This window comes from Parasteatoda tepidariorum, chromosome 4 (assembly GCF_982258835.1).
Source record: "Parasteatoda tepidariorum strain Cologne lab strain chromosome 4, Ptep-v5.0, whole genome shotgun sequence".
Lineage (NCBI taxonomy): Eukaryota > Metazoa > Arthropoda > Arachnida > Araneae > Theridiidae > Parasteatoda > Parasteatoda tepidariorum.
The window spans coordinates 21,953,809-21,971,954 of NC_141758.1; the positions used below are offsets into that span (position 1 = coordinate 21,953,809).

At 31.9% G+C, this 18,146-nt stretch overlaps 1 protein-coding gene across 1 annotated transcript; it reads left to right on the forward strand.

Annotated features, from left to right (window-relative positions):
• The first annotated feature begins 3,663 nt into the window (after positions 1–3,663).
• Positions 3,664–16,235, forward strand: LOC107443409 (uncharacterized). The gene is made up of 5 exons (XM_043048566.3): positions 3,664–3,823; positions 7,998–8,222; positions 9,338–9,562; positions 12,807–13,034; positions 15,978–16,235. Exons 1-5 carry the CDS (start codon positions 3,766–3,768, stop codon positions 16,103–16,105), a joined length of 864 nt encoding a protein of 287 aa, XP_042904500.2. The 5' UTR covers positions 3,664–3,765; the 3' UTR covers positions 16,106–16,235.
• The last annotated feature ends 1,911 nt before the right edge of the window (positions 16,236–18,146 follow it).

Here is an 18,146-nt window from a genome sequence, read left to right on the forward strand (position 1 = left end):
CTTGTATGCTCAGCTAAAATCCACCTTGTCATGAAATTTTAATGGACAACGCAATTTGATCCTATCGCTAGTGTGACGTCAGCTAAAACGTCATTATGGACCTTAGTGACCATTTTACCCATGTGACAATACTTTTTAAAAAAATAGTTTTTAATCCTTTTAAGATGAAAGGTTTGAAACTACAATACTTTTTCTTTATTAGAAAAAGGTTTTTAGTACAACCATTTTAGTGACAATAAAAAGAAAATTCCGACACACGGTTGCCATAAGGTTACATACTTTCTAGAATGTGTGTTTCTTCCATCAGTAAAATCCGAATGTGGAGGATTTTATTGCGGCAACAAAGAGTATGTTCCTCAAGAATATCGATGCGACTGTCGAATGAATTTCGTGAACGAAAATGATGAAGAAAACTGCGAAACTTATGAGTGCGAAGAGGAAACGATGAAAATAAATCCGAATGCGATGAAAATAAATGCCTTCTAAAACGATTTTTTTGCAATCGTCAGTGGGACTGTTCAGATGGAAGAGATGAAGATAAGTGAGGTAAATAAAGTGTTACATAATTTTAATAAGACCGCGAATCAACAAAAAAAATGGATGTAAAGGCTTGGTTTTTTAAGACAAGGGCCTTCTCTGGGAGTCAGCTGGAAGTTGACGTACCCTCCGTTTGAGGTACCACCCGTCAGTTGAAAGTTGACGTAATAGTGTCCCCAACAAAATACTGTTTTGCAAGCTCAGCGTAAGCAGTCGTTCCAACTCAGACATTATCTCGCATTGCGCATGCGTTAATGATGTAAACAAATATCTATTTGGATTTTGTAGCTCGTTCCTATAACTTTATATGTGCTATTGTTGATCAGTGCTTCAAGGGGAAAATGACCTTTTAAACTGTAACCACAAATTGTTTTAAGCACGGGATCTTTGTATGATTTATATCTTACATTATACAAATTAGATCATTTTTTAAATTTCAGAGATAAATTTTCCCTCGAAATCAAAATCTAGGCCGATTTCATGAATCTGTTGGCTGTTGTCCGCCATTGCTTCTGTCGTTAACGCTACTTTGTAATCTAACTGCTATTGATTCGGATTGCAGTTGTCGTTCAAGCTGAGCGTTCGATGACGCATGCTGTCTAACGCACAAATTGACCAATCATAGGTTAGCTCTCGCTTCAAGTTAACGTTTTGTAACGCCGACCTGTCCTAAGAAACCAGGCCATAAGAATAGTTGTATACTGCCAGGGAAAACCGATTTCTTTCTTCGCGCTAATTTTCAAAATAGTTACAATGGTCGTGCTGGCCGTGGTCAAAGGTCACTGCTGACAAAAAAAAAATAACTACAAAAATTCTTTCAACTGCAGGTCAATTCGTTCTAATTGAAATACAGTTGTGAGAAAGGGGTGGTGATAAAAAACATGGCCCGTTTTATAGACCAGTAGCTGCCTTGCAACCAATCGAGATGTAGTTATTCCGAGATATAAGCTTGAGATTCTAAAGATGAATTCTAAAGATGAGGTTGCGGTTTTATAGGTACAGAGACTCGACATTTTCGAATTGCGACACCCATTTTCTTTTCGTTGCAAAGTGTTCTGCAAAAACCTTAAACAGTAATAAAAAGTACGCGTATCACGAAAAACTGGTACGCTATGAGCGACACACAAAAAACAGCTCTGCCCACGTCCAAAAACACATGATAAACACATGAACATGAGGTACATGAATGATGAAAACATTGAACACATTAAAAAAACACACGAACATGAAACAAATATTGACTCCATGAAGCGCAAAGATAGAGTCATATATGTATATGATAAAGTCAACAACAACAACAAAAAACAATCAGCGAAGAACACCTATAAAAGTGGGGTGGAATATTTTACCCACAATAGTTTGCGTCCTGAAATTTTTTGAGGAAGCACCGTCATCGAGGTTTGCAACATGTGCTCTGTAGCAGACTGACGCTATGTAGTCATGCTGTAAATTTACGTCATACCAGAATTGCTGTTACACTATATATGGAATGACTTCACAAGATGACGTAACTCAGCATATTTTATTTTAAAATCGTCGTTGAACAGTCGACCCAATATTTCGGTTTAACGACTACCAATGTTCAACTCCGTGGTCTTGTAATTTTGAATCCAATCCAGAAGACAAAGGGACTTCTGGATCAAATAGTGAGAATTTTTTTTTAGTCTTTGAGAAGAGCGGCAGGCTTCAAACATTCAAATTTAACGCGCCCATTAAATTTGTAACTATTTACATTCAATGCATTTTATATCGAAGTTGTCCTCTGATTTATTATCGTTAGTTTAAAAAAATGTTGAATTTTTTCTTCTTCTGCATAATTAGATTTTTATTTCATTTAGATGATGCGAAAAAGGAATCTACTGATATCGACAGTATTATTGATGATACTGCAAATGGAGAACTGGACTTTTCTGACCATTTTCAAGCAAAATTCAAGGAAATCTCAATATTTCAAATTAAAAATTCTTAAAATGCTTTATTATTTTAATTTCAATATTTATTGCTATTGATGGTAAATGAAATGAACCATCTATGTTTTCGAATTTAAATAAATAATTCAATGAACAAGTAGGAAATAGTATATAGGTTTCAATTTATATACACTTATAGCTAGTACAGTATTTTTAAAACAAAATGCCAGATGAAGTGTTTATTTTTTTTATTCTTAATATATTTAATATCTATAATATATTTAATATATGTAATACATTTAATATACATAATAAAGTTAATATATATAATATATTTAGTTAAATATATTTATTTTGTGCTTTACGGAAAAAGTTCAGTTTAAAAGATCAAACATCTATTGGACAGATATTGAGTTTCCATTACAATTATCCTTAAAAATAGTTGCCTTAATAGCCTTCCCAGATAGCAAAATAAGGTTTATTTTCCCCCAGCAAAAACCTTTCAATGTAAACCTTAAGATTTGTACATTTTGATACCGTAGAATATAAAATATCTCTGGTACCGTGCATTTTGCATTACAGAACTATTAGAATATAATGATAGTAAAAAATAGAATACTTTCTCTAAAGCGTTACTTTAAATGCTACTTTAAACTTTACGAGAGACAGTTTAAAAATAATTTTAAAAAACTTTCCAAGCGAAACCAATCGATACGTAAAAAATTTCTTCCTATTTTAGAACTTTCAATAAAACAAATAAGTACAGTTTGATATTAATGATACATTTCTTAAAATATTTTTCATATAATTCAGTCTTTATTTACTCTAGAAGGACTGAAACTTAGTATATTGACCAAAAACTGTCGAAATGTGAAAGAATAATTAATGTGTAAAGAAATTTGTTTAAAATTAATTTTTAATATTTTTTATATTATTTCCAGTTATATAACAAGTTATTAGTAAATACTAACAATAAAAATAATTACTTGACTTGAAAAAAAAAATTATGCATTATTATTTGTACATGTTTTGTAAATGAAAAACACTCAAAATGACTTCCTTGGACTATTTAGTGATAAAAATGCCCATTGATTCAACTTGCTGTAGAAAAAATAGCTGTTTGATGAGATTAAATGTATAAGTAGTTGAACATTTTGTTATTTGTGTTAAGAGTCTTTTATCTGGGCATTTTAATCGATTTCCGGTTGCTGATATACCCCTTTGTAGACTTCCTCATTTAATGCTTGTTAAGGCAAATCATTTCTCTCTATTTATGAAATATTAACTCAATTGTAAGTTGAGTATTCAATTGTATACAATGGCTCTACGCATAATAATTGCTTTGTTGATCATCGTTGTAGTATCTTCAACGCAAGGTAAGTTGGAAGCATGATAAATATACTTTTAATTTACATTTAAATAATAAAATATAAATTTTAAAATTTTTTTGAAGTGGACTTTCGTGAAAATAAAATAATTTTTTGCTAGATCGAGAATGAATAGCTTAGGTCTCATCACTTTTGATAGACATGGAGGAGTTTTCGGTAGGGATAGACGTTTAACCTCCTGAGCTCCGAAAAACTTTTTTATTTGGCCATTTTTTTTCGAGTTATGTTATTATTAAATATTTTTGGGATTGAGATTGATTTATTAAATAAAATTCATTTCGATTATTACCCAAAAACTAATTTGATTTTTAAAACTTTTTTTGAGGGGGGGGGGGGAGAATTTAAATCTTTTCCTATTTTAAAGAGTTAGCAGTAAACTTGCACCTTGAAATAACGGCTCATAACGTACGAGAGAATGTAGCTCTCTAGTGTTGACATCTTGATCTCACTCGAATCTTTATTGTTACCCGCATTTATTTAAAAGAAAATCCTTCAATGTTTTTTTCCCTTCTTTGTATTCCCTGAATTTATCAGTAGATGATCGAACAAATGACATGATTTCCCATCTTCATTTAAAATTTGAGGTTCGTGGTGGGTATACTTACCAAAGCCTAAATAATAGGAGAAAATGCGTTAAAGCCAAAAGGTTAAGTATTAGGAGAAAATGCGTTAAAACTAAAGGGTTAAATAATAGGAGAAAATGCGTTAAAGCCGAATGGTTAAATAATAGGAAAAAATGCGTTAAAGCTAAAGGGTAAAATAATAGGAAAAAATGCGATTTCTACTTAAATAATGAAATTCAGGCAAGTAAACTCATAAATGTGATAAAAGCTTTTTTTAAATTCAATAAATTAATTTAAATAATTTTTGGTCATGTTTAATTATTACATAAAAATGATTCATTTTAGCTTTTAGAAATTTTTTGCTCAGTGTCGGATATTTTTCTTCGCATTTTGATCGTGAAACGCAACTCAATAATAAGGTGCTTGCATGCTCGAAAGATTTATTGTATTTAATCTCTTATTTTTCTTATAATTTTTCTTTGTAATTAAAAATTCTTACCAAAGACGGTAAATTGAATTAAATTTTTATGCAGTGTAAAGGCATACAAACAAAAATGTCTTAAGCTATGTTTTTTTTTCTTCTTCTTTTTTTTCCTAATGTTTTACGCAATAGAATTAACCAAATTGTTAAAGTTACAATTTATTGGACGCTCTGTTTGACGGCTATTATGAAAGTGAACCAAACTTTTTTACCTTTTTTGTCTGTCAAAAATAGATTTATTGTCCCTTTTTAGTCTTTTAGAGAAATGTGTTTTAAATTTTTACTTTCTTCTTTTTCTTCCTTTTTTTAGTTAGTTTTTTGTAGTTTTTTTATATTAGTGTCTGTTTAATCAGAAGATTGTAACAAAGCAAAAGCTGTCAAAATTCTAATAGGCCATAAAAAGGACAATAAAGCTCACTTGTATTATTTAGAAAACAAATGCAAGTAGTATTGGTTTCATGATCAGTTGAAATTTAAGTACTCTCGATAGAAAATTTTGTCGAAATTGCGATGGACAATAAATTCTATTTGGCGACAAAAATGGCGCTATTCATATAGCCCAGAACACCAGTTCAGTTTTGAACACTTTTCGAAATGAGGTAAAAATTGGTAGTAGTGGTAATTTCACGGTAAATTCGTAACGGTCAGAAAATGATTGAAATTCTTGGAGAACGCACCCCCAATAAATGCTTTAGCAAGTCGAATGTTCAGATAGCAAAATAAGGTTTATTTTCACTTAGCAAAAAACCTTTTCATGTAAACCTAAAAAGGTTTGTAATGCTGTTTACGTGTAAACCTTCTAACCTTAAAGCGAATTCTGTGACAATCTGCTTTATTTTAAGCACATTACCCTAATCCAAAACCTTGGAAAACAACCTTCTATATAAAAACATTAAATCGAGGTTGACTTCGGGTATTCAAGCGTGAATAAAATGCTTTAATAAAGCTAATCTCAAGGTGAAAATAATCATAAATATATTATCAATTACTGAAAAAAATCCGTTGCATTATCGGAATTATATTTGCACTAAAATATAAAATACAAGAAAAGTAGCATTAAATATTTTTCCATTTATATGCAAACATTGATGATGAACCATATGATTTTTTAAAACTAAAGAAATTTCCATGTTGAATAACTATTTCTTTCTAAGTCAAGTAACAGCAATAAGTGTAAATTTGAAAAATTATTGGAAGTGAGTTGTGTTTGAAAGATTCTCAAACAAATACACCGGTGACAATACTCAGAAAAATACACCGGTGTTTCCTTCTGTATTTCATAGCTACAAATTATTAAAATGCTAAATATAACATTTTTCAATTATTTCGACCTAAATTAATACAAAATAATGAAAAATATTTTTTATAAAAATTCTGCATCAATGGGTTACGGAAGTATATCTGAGAAACATTAAAAATCCTCACTGAGGCGAGTTTAGCCGTGTGCGTATTCCCTTCTTTACGTTAGTTAAGATCCCATCTTTTTTTAGTACATAAAAATACTGCTGAGGAAGTAAATACTGACAATTTTAACCTTCATCTATGAAAATCACCCCATCATAGAATTGAGTTAACATGTTTCATATACTAACAAATTGGAATTGTAGTTTTGTAGTGGTAGATACACTACAGTACTCCCACACCAGAATTATATCTGTGATAGAATTCAATGAACAGACACATTTAGTAGATTCATTGCTGTTTTGTGAGAAGCCGGTAGAGTTGTATTAAGATCACCGTACATTTTGCTGATCGTGAGAGCTGTATTAACTGCACGGTCAGGGTTGCTCCTGTGTTGTCATTAGCAGTCGGGTGTATGCGGGCCGACGTTGCGTGTGATTGAGACTGAGTAGCAACAGCGCGAGGAGGTTGATAATGTTGCAGTCACAAGTTGCAAGTCAATTGTTCAAAGTGGCCAACCATCCATCGCAATTGGCGTGTTCAGATCGAAGTGGGAGTTTCTGATTAGGTAAGCGTCTTCACATCACGTCCGAAGGTCACTAATGTGGAGGTTGAAGACATCGACAATGTTAACCTTCATCTATGAAAAGGTACCCCATCATAGAATCGGGTTAACATGCCTTATATACTAATGAATTGGAATTGTATTTTTGTAGTGATAGATACACTATAATACTACAGAAATCATTGGATACAAAAAAGAAAGTTTATGCAAAATATAGGTTACATGAAATTTCCTATAAACAATATAAACTCTGACCTTAAAAACACTGACCTTACAATTTTGTCAAAGAAACAAGGCGTTGAACAGATACTAATAATTTCAAAACTTTTTCCAGAGATGACTCTATGACCAGGTAACTCAATGCATTGTTAGCAAATAAACGTTATGCAAATAAACGTTAAAAATCCGTTAGTTCGTTATGACGTTTTGGGCTTACGTTAAAATTACGTTAATTTGACGTGATGATTTTCCCCATTTCTTCATTCGTTAAAATGTTTACGTTAAAATGACGTTATTTTAACGTTATCAATTTTCCCTTTAAATATTTCGTTAAAAATACGTACTTAAAATACGTTATTTTACGTGTACAGCCACTGTTACCTATCAATCTAAATTAAGACGGTTAAAATCCTATTTTTAAAAAAAATATATGACAAGGTTCCTTTACTGAGGTGTGTTCTTTCACTGGTTGGTTTACCCTAAACGGAAAAAATGATCAACAATTAAGGAAGTAACGAGAGTTGAAAACGAGTAAAATAACGTCAAAATGTCATTTTTCAAAGTAATTTTTTTAACATGTAAAATAACTAGATATTAATAAAAAAATGATTCTCACACGAAATGAACTTAGTACAATTTCAGACAAAAATAATGTAAAAACTTTTTTTTTTTTTTTACTCAAGGGATTGAGATCGAAGGTTTATAGCTTATGTTATGAATGGGAAGGAAAAAAGAAAACGAACTATAAGGAAAGGAAAGCAAGCTAACTGTTTTACTTGCAGCAGAAATTAATAAAAAATTATTAAAAATCATAGAATATTATTAAAAAAAAATCTTGTTAAAAAAATCTAGTTTTGGTTCTCTTGCCTTCTAGTAGCCTACTTTTTTGCAACTGGAATCGATATTTATTTTAAAGAATTTTTTTCCTTACAGATTGTCAAGACAAATTTCGGTGTGGCGATGGAGAATGTATTAAAGAATTGTATGTTTGTGACGGAGACGAAGATTGCGATGATAACAGTGACGAACGCGATTGTCATGCCAGAGTATGTTACTCAGAAACCAAATTTCGATGTAGAAGCGGCCAATGTATCCTGAAATCAGGCGTATGTGATGGAGTATCTGACTGTGAAGATAGCAGTGACGAATCAAGTTGCAGTAAATAAAACTTTATCTTTAGTTAAAAATATTTAGAAGCTCAGAATCTGCTCGCTTCGCTCCCCACCTCCCCAGTCCCAGACAGCAAAAAAGGTTTATTTTAACTCACCAAAACACTTTTATTGTAAACCTAACAAGGTTTGTCATGCGGTTTACGTGTAAGCCATCTAACCTTAAAACGAGATCTGTGACCATCTGCTCTATTCTACGCACGTTACCCTAATCCAAAACCTTTGAAAACAACCTTATATATAAAAACCTTAAATCGAGGTTGTCTAAATGTAAAAAATTCCTTTTATAAAGCAAGCCTCAAGGTGAAAGTAATCTTAATTCTAGGTCATTATAAGATTTCTTTTCGCAAAGTCTTGCATGCTCAGCTAAAATTCACCTTGTAATGAAACTTTAAATGGACAATGTCATTTGATCCTATCGCTAGTGTGACGTCAGCTAAAACGTCATTATGGACCTAAACAACAATACTTTTTAAAAAAGCTTTAAATCATAATTTTTAATCCTTTTAGGATAAAAGGTTTAAAACTGCAATATTTTTGCTTTATTTGAAAAAAGGTTTTCAGGACAAACATTTTCGTGACAATAAAAAGAAAATTCAGACACAAGACTGCCGTAAGGTTACATACTTTCTGGGATTATTTAAACGATTATGCCGACAGGACTCTCACTGAAGTTTCTGCAAATGAGCTAGAGTGCTGCTCTTAATGCTTTTGCAGTCACATTCATATGTCAGTTTGGACGGTGGATGAAAAATAGAAACGAAAATCAAATAGTTTTAGATTCGGTGGAGCAGACCCCTGACGCAGATCGAATACCGGTGACCTTCATTTATATATATATTTTTTACGACGCTCTAATGACAAGCGAAAATAAATTCTGATATTTCTTACTTATAAAAAACAGTCAATCAATTACTGAAAAAAATCCGTTACTTTATCGGAATTAACGGATTTTTTTCGGAAAAGCAAGCTAACTGTTTTACTTAAAAAAATTATGGAATACTATTAAAAAAAATCAAAAGTTTTGGTTCTCTTACCTATTATTAGCCTACATTTTTATAACTGGAATTGATATTTATTGTAAAGAATTTTTTTTTCTTACAGATTGTCTAATCAAATTTCAGTGCGACAATGGAAATTGTATTGATGAATGGCGTGTTTGTGACGGAAAAAATGATTGCAAAGATAACAGTGACGAACGCGATTGCCATGCCAGACCATGTGACTTAAAAACCAAATTTCGATGTGGAACCGGCCAATGCATCTGGAAATCAGACGTATGTAATGAAACACCGAACTGTGCAGATGACAGTGACGAATACAATTGCAGTAAATAAAACTTTATCTTTAGTTTAAAATATTTGGAAGCTCCGAATCTGCTCGCTTCGCTCCCCAACTCCTCAGACTCAGATAGCGGAAAAAAAGGCTTATTTTAACTCACCAAAACCCTTTTTATTCTAAACCTAAAAAGGTTTGCAATGCGGTTTACGTGTAAACCTTCTAACCTTAAAACGAGATCTGTGACCATCTGCTCTATTCTACGCACATTATCCTAATCCTGTGTTTCCCAAAGTGTGGTACGCGTATCCCCAGGGGAACGGGAACACTTTAGCGGAAGTCCACGTTCTTATGCGAAATATCTTGCATAAAACGAGAATTTCAAAAAATTTTATTTAAAAACAAAGCTAGCCATGGAATTTTACAATTACGTATTTTTCTCTTGGCTTTTTTTTTGCAGAGTTGACATTCAACAATTATTGGTGATTTTTAACTTTTGTGCAAATTTTTTAAAGTAAAAAGTACATTCAGTTTTTTATAAGTGGTACGCAGCGTTACGAAAAATTTAGAAAGGGTGCACAAAATTCATAAATTTGGGAAACACTGCTAATCCAAAACCTTGGAAAACTACCTTATATATAAAAACCTTAAAACGACGTTGTCTCAGCTTGATAAAAATCCTTCAATAAAGCCCAGAAAGCATGCAACCTTACGTCAACCTAGTACCGGAATTTTCTTATAATTGCCACGAAAATGTTTGTACTAAAAACCTTTTTCAACAAAGCAAAAATATTGCAGTTTCAAACCTTTCATCTTAAAAGGATTAAAAATTAATTTATTTTAAAGCTTTTTGAAAAAGTATTGTCAGTTAAGGTCCATAATGACGTTTTAGCTGACGTCACACTAGCGATAGGATCAAATGACATTGTCCATTAAAATTTCGTGACAAGGTGGATTTTAGCTGAGCATGCAAGACTTTGCGAAAAGAAACCTTATGATGACCTAGATTTAAGATTATTTTCACCTTAAAACTAGCTTTATTCGAGGATTTGTTCACTCGTGAAAACCCTAACACAACGTCGATTAAAGGTTTTTATATACAGGGTTGTTTTCCAAGGTTTTGGATAAGGGTAATGTGCGTAGAATAGAGCACATTGTCACAGATCTCGTTTTGAGGTTAGAAGGTTCACACTTAAACCGCATAACAAACCTTTTTAGGTTTACTTTAAAAGGTTTTTATTGAGTGAAAATAAACCTTATTTTGCTATATGGGAAGCTATTCTCAAGTTGAAAATAATCTTATATATAGTTAATTATAAGGTTTCTTTTTGTGAAGTCTGCTTAACTAAAATCCACCTTGTCTTGAAATTTTAATGGACAATGCAATTTGATCCTATCGCTAGTGTGACGTCAGCTAAAACGTCATTATGGACCTTAACTGACAATACTTTTTAAAGAAGCTTTAAAAAATAATTTTTAATCCTTTTAGGATGAAAGGTTTGATACTGCAATATTTTTCTTTATTGAAATAAGGTTTTTAGTTCAAACATTTTTGTGTCAATAGAAAGAAAATTCCGACACAAGGTTGCCGTAAGGTTACATACTTTCTGGGTGGGAAGTGAAAAAAAGAAATTGAACTGTAAGGAAAGAGAAGCAAGTTTTAAGTCCTGCGAAAATAAAAATGTAAAAAAATCATTGAATATTACAAAAAAAAATCAGAAGTTTAGGTTTTCTTATCGGGGAAACCTATTTGCGCGCGCATGCATGCACTATCACGAGAGCTTTGCAGAGCAGAAGATGTTTTCTTGTTAAAGAGAACGGCAGCTTTCTCTTTGCGAGAGTTTTCTCCTTTATCTACCTTTACCTTTTCTAGGTCATGTTTGCGTCTAAATAAACGATTGAAAAGATGCATGGTCCGTCAAATATCTATATATATAATTCTCTTACACGGCACCAAAAAAAAAGCCTCATTACAACTCCCCGAATGGCAACGTTAGAAAATCGACCAATGATTGCTGCTAAAAATGTCACATGGCAAATCTAGATGAGGTGGCTCAACATATAGCGCTTTTGAAAACGGAAACAATAACCAGAGTGAGCATTATCAGGTTGTTCAATTCAGCTGCGGCAATCTCATACTATTAAGCTAGGCAGAAGTGAGTAGTAGATCTCTATTTTAGTATTTTGTCGAAAGCGCTTTTCTGAAGTACTTTGTACAACTAAATAAGATTCTTTTCACAACACTTAAATATTTACTTTATTTTCTTCATTTATAGAGAAAACAGTCGGCAAAGAATTCTGTTAGGTTAAAAAACATTTCGCTAAAAAAAAAACAAATTCTAAAAGAAATGTTGTTGTTGTTGCTAATTCCCATCTGGTCCGACGGGGTCAGACCAGATCAATGAATCCGTTGATATTAAGAAGATCCGAAACCAGAATGGAGAGGAATGAATGTCGTTCCAGTCCAGCCCTAAACAGTTCAAGATGTACTCAGGTGATGCCTGGTTTTGTTGGCATTTAGGGCAAAGAGGAAAGATCTTTTGATTTGCAGAAAATGTGAGACTTTTCAGGTGTCCACTGGCCAGTCGGGATAAGCAGGTGTTGGTTTGTCTGTCACCAGGAAGAAATAGAGAGTCCTGGTCTTTTTGCCTTATACCAGTAGTGAATAGGTGGAAGCAGCCACTTTTGTTTGTTCTGGGCCTTTTGCCTTGCAAAAAGTTCAAGGTATGTAAGCTCTGAGGTGGAGGGGACTGGATGGTCTAGTCCCTTCTTTGCAAGAGTGTCAACCAACTCGTTGCCGTGATTAATATAAACATAATAAAAATAAACAACTTAAAAAATAAAAATGCTGTTGCCAGTCATAGAATTTTTTGAAAGTTAACTAAGCAACATAAATCAAAATGACATAGAAGCGCAACTAGATCAAAATTATGACACCTGAGCGCTTGACGTAACAAATCTTTCAATTCTATAAGTGTTGTATCGCCAAATGCCCAAATTAACAATTGTAATTTCAAATTAATATTGAAGTGTACAGGTTTAGAATTTTCTACAGTGAAAAGTTTTCGGAACTTCAGTATTCAAAAAAGTATGCAAAAGCTGGACGTTAAGAACGTATCCACTGAGCGAGCATAGCGAGCATTGGATTGCGAAGCAATCCGAAATGAACTGCGAAAGCACTTCCAGGGGTTGGCGAGTGCCAGCGAGTAGGGGGCGAAGCTTCCTAGTTCACTTATAATTTATGAATAATTTTCATCATCTCTATTATTATAAAGATATTAATTTTTTGTTACAGCTTGTCCATTTCAAATTCGGTGTGAGGATGGATATTTTTGTATTGATGAATTGGATGTTTGCGACGGAAGAAAAGATTGCAAGGATAACAGTGACGAACGCGATTGCCATGCCAGAGTATGTTACTCAGAAACTGAATTTCGATGTAGAAGCGGGCAATGCGTCATGAAATCAGACGTATGTGATGAAATATCTGACTGTGAAGATGACAGTGACGAATCAAATTGCAGTAAATAAAACTTTATCTTTAGTTTAAGATATTTGGAAGCACTGAATCTGCTCGCTTCGCACTACCCAGACCCAGATAGCAAAAAAATGTTTATTTCAACTCACCAAAACCCTTTTATTGTAAACCTAATAAGATTTGTTTTGCGGTTTATGTGTAAGCCATCTAACCTTAGAACGAGAACTGTGACCATCTGCTCTATTCTACGCACATTACCCTAATCCAAAACCTCGGAAAACAACCTTAATATAAAAACCTTAAATCGAGGTTGTCTTAGCGTGAAAAAAATCCTTCAATACAGCTAGACTCAAGTTGAAAATAATCTTAAAACTAGGTAATTATAAGGTTTCTTTTCGCAAGGTTTTGTAAGCTCAGCTAAAATTAACCTTGTCTTGAAATTTTAATGGACTATGCAGTTGGACACTATCACAAGTGTGACATCAGCTAAGATACCATTATAGACCTAAGTGATAATACTTTTTAAAAAATAATTTTTAATCCTTTTAGGATGAAAGGTTTGAAGGTGATATATTTTTGCTTTATTAAAAAAAGGTTTTTAGTACAGATATTTTCGGGACAAAAAAAAGAAAGGCATAAGGTTACATGCTTTCTGGGTTTTCTTTTATTTGTCCATTTTGTTTTGTAACTTTCGCATTAAATCAAGAGCGAGGTTATAAAATAATGATTTCAAGAGCGAGACAATTTTTTCGTCGGTGAAGAATAAATAATCATTATAATTCATCGAAAAAAAAATTAAAGAGTAAAAGAATTTTCGTATTTTTACGTAAATTCTTTTTGCTCGTTAAAGTCGCACTATTTTTCGAACAAAATATAATTTCGAAAAAACAATACCATGCTTTAATTTTATATTTGAAAACGGCTCAATCAGCATGTCAAATTTCAACTCTGCCACTTCATTTTAGTGGGAAGTACAGAGTCTGACTAGAGCAGGGGCATAGGGGGGCAGTTGGCCCGGGCCCCCACTTCAGAGGAACCCCAAAAATCAAAAAGAAGGAAAAGAAGGATTTCTTCTGAACTTTTTTCATCTAATAAAATTTTTTTAAAACAAAATATCAGTACAGTGTAAAATAGTCAATTTTATACTAGCTTCTGCATTAATCTTTCATATGAACACAAAAAATCTCTATTTCGTAAATACATGGCTTTCTAGCACGGAATTAAGCTAAATTTTCACAGTTACAATGGACATATTTGGTCAATCAAAAGTTTTTTTTACATATCGCAAAATGTTATATGTTTACAAAAACACAGGATCTGATTGGCTTAATTGAGCCATTGTAATTGCGAAAATTTAGCTAAATTCCGCCCTAAATGTCAGCAAGGACATGAAATTTTCGCAGATAGATGACAAACTTAACAATCAGAAAACTGTAATCTTCACGATGGACATAGAAATGTCAAAAAATCAATAAAATAAGCAGAACGATATTTCGTCTAACCATTCGAGGGAGGGGGGCATTTATAACCATTTTAGATTCCAGTCACTTTCCTTGTTATATATCTATAATGAGGTGAAAGTTTTAAATACCTCCATAAAGTTCGGTTCTTCATCACTGAAATAGTATACCAAAGGGGCACCCCCCAAAGTAGTTTTTGCTAAGGGTCCAAATTTGGCTAGGTCGGGCCCTGGAAAAATATATCAGTCAACATAGTTTTTTTTTAATTTTTTTATTCTAAACTTCCAGTTTTATCTTAACATAGTTGATATAGACATAGTTGGTCCATCTAATTCCTTATTTTTTCCCTACATCTTCGTGATTTCAAGTTTTTAGGTCTTTGTGCGCAGCAAAACAAAATGAATGTTAAGTCGTGCACCCGAATAAGAGGAGGCCATTACGATAGTTAATAATTCTCTAAACTTAGTTAGAAACTTTGGAAACGCTTTGAGCCACAATATCGCGCAAATTATTAACTACTTTATTACGAGGCCTTTGATTTATTGCCTTTGCTTTGCCTTGTTGAACCATATTGTTGCGAAAACTTAAACATCTTACACATGATCGCAGGGGAAATTAAAGTTCAACTTGAAGAGCGAAGCATGGTTCATTTTTACATGTTATTAACAAATTGCAATGAATAAACTCCATATTATAGTTCCATTGACTTCGATTAAGATTTTACACTGAACCAATTTTTAAAAGGTACATTTACAAGGCGAGTCAAGGCTGCTTCTGTTGTTTGCCAACTACGTTAGAGGTATTTTAGTTTTTTTGTTTCGTCTTCGAAGATATGAGTTTCTGAAGCATTTGATGTCGCATTAGCAATAACCCTTTTTCATTTGACGCTATAAATTATCATGCTAGTTTATAATTGACCATAGTGAAAGTCTTTTTTTCCCTATTAAATGAAGAAAGAAATTGAAATGTGATAAGAACTTTCAGCATTAATTAACTTTGGAATTGAGTATGCCCTTGTTTCAAAACGGATCTTTGATACTGCTTCCTATTTCGAAATTACCATTTATTATTATTTTAATGTGCTTAGCAATATGAAAACTAGCGATATCGAGAATTATTCAAAATTAAATAATAACTGAGGAACGTTGTTAATTGAATGATTTTGTTTTATCTTATGCACTGATTCGTATGAAACACAAAAAAGCGCCAGAAAGTTTTGTAGTAAACCTTTTTTTTTCATACTAAATTTGTAATTTAAGCGAAGAAAACAACTCCGTAGGCATGTAATTTTGAACCCAATCCCGAAGAAAAAGGAACTCCTGGATCAAATAGTGGAATATGTTTTTTTTTTTTTTTTCAATTTTTAATAGAATTGCAGGCAAAACCTCAAAATTCAATCATTCAAATTTAAAGCGTCCATTAAATATACACTTATTTGCATTTAATATCGAAGATTTCTTCTGATTTTTTATCGTTGTTTTAAAAATTGTTGATTTTTTTTGTATAATGAGATTTTTGTTTCATTTAGATGATGTGAAAAAAGAATCTACTGTTATCGACAGTGTTACTGATGATACTGCATTTGGAGAACTGGAACATTCAAGTTTCACAGATTTTTTCAAGAGTCTTTTCAAGCGAAATTCAACCAAATCTTAATATTTCAAATTAAAAATTCTCAAAATGTTTTATTCTTTTTAATTTCAATATTTATTGCTATTGATGCTTAATCAAATGAAATTTTTATATTTTTGAATTTAAATAAATAATTCAATGAACAAATAGAAAATAGTATATAGGTTTGGATTTGTATACACTTATAGCAAGTACATTATTTTTAAAACAAAACTTTATATTTGATGGAAGTGTTTAATTTTCTTATTTTTTATACATTTAATGTATATAATAAATTTAGTTAAATATAATTATTTTTTCCTCTACTGAAAAAGTTTATTTTAAAAGATCAAGCAATTTCTAAACATCTATAGGATAGATATTGATTTTCCATTACAATTATCCTTAAAAATAGTTGCTTTAATAGCCTTCTCAGATAGCAAAATAAGGTTTATTCTCACCCAGCAAAAACCTTAAAATGTAAACCTTAAAAGGTTTGTATATTTTGATACTGTAGAATATAAAATATATCTTGTATCGTATTTTCTGCATTACAGAGCTATATTAGAATATAATGATAGTAAAAAATTAAATACATTCTCTAAAGCGTTACCTACTTTAAATGTTACTTTAAACTTTTCAAGAGACAGTTTCAAAATAATTTTTAAAAAATTTTCAAGTGAAACCCTCCCAAATTTCTACATAAATAATTTCTCCTTATTTTATAATTTTCAATAAAAAAATTAGTATTGTTTGATATTAATGATACATTTTTAAAAATATTTATCATGTAATTCAATCTTTATTAACACTAGAAACTTAGTATATATGTCATCATAGATAGATAGATATATTAATACTTACTGACGATAAATTAGAGGAAACACCAGTGTTTGGAGTATCGGCCAAATATATACTGGGCAATGGCACTTGACCTTACTAAAGGTCTAATCATACTAGGTCTAGTTAAGTGCTACAGCCTGGTATACATTTGCCCGGTATATCCTACACTGATGTTTTTTTAAGGTCAACTGCCACTGCCCGGCATGATTTTGCCCGGTATACCCTACACTGATATTTTTTTAAGGTCAAGTGCCATTGCCCGGTATATATTTGCCCGATACTCCAAACACTGATGTTTCTTCCAATCTATCGTCAGTAAGTGTTAAAATATCAAAGAAATAATATAATATCGACGAATAAATTAATATCAAGTCGGATGTAATAAATATTTCGAACATTCACCAAAGTGGCTATGTGATTGTTGACATCCACCGGTGAAAGTCGACATTCTCCAGATTTCGGTCATTCACAGTAACATGCATTTCTCAAAAATAAAAATGTTATTCTGAAAAAATACTAAGAGTGCTATTAAAAAACATTTATTCAAAATGTGTAAAGAAAAATAAAAAGTTGTGCAAATTATAATGTATGCTTTTCTTATTAAAGGAAACAAAATTTTCATATAAAAAATGAGAAATTAACCTACTTGTTGCAGCATAACAGGCTTGAATGACGTTCTGAATATGTCATTTTGTCATGACATTTTGACGAATCGGAGATGTATTTTATACTTTGCCGGTTTCTAATTTGGCATTCTATGGAATGCCTAGGAAATCTGTGAAATATAAATCATTTCATACATTGCCAGCTAGTTTTAGGCATTATATACAATGCCTAGGCATTCTATAAAATGCGGGATATCAAACTTAGCCGGTAACATATACAAATAATGCCCAAAAGCAGTCAAAATGACAAGAAATAACTAATGTATAAAGAAATTTGATTAAAATTAATTTTTAATATTATTTTCAGTTATATAACAAGTTATTAGTAAATATAAACAATAAAAAAAATTACTTCATTTTAAAAAAGAAATAATTAATGCATTATTATTTGTACATTTTTTGCAAATGAAAAAGCGCTCAAAATGACTTCCTTGGACAATCTAATGATGAACCGAAATGAACTGCGAAAGCAGTTCCGGGGGTTGGCGAGCGCCAGCGAGTAGGAGGCGAAGCTTCCTAGTTCACTTATAATTTATGAATAATTTTCATCATCTCTATTATTATAAAGATATTAATTT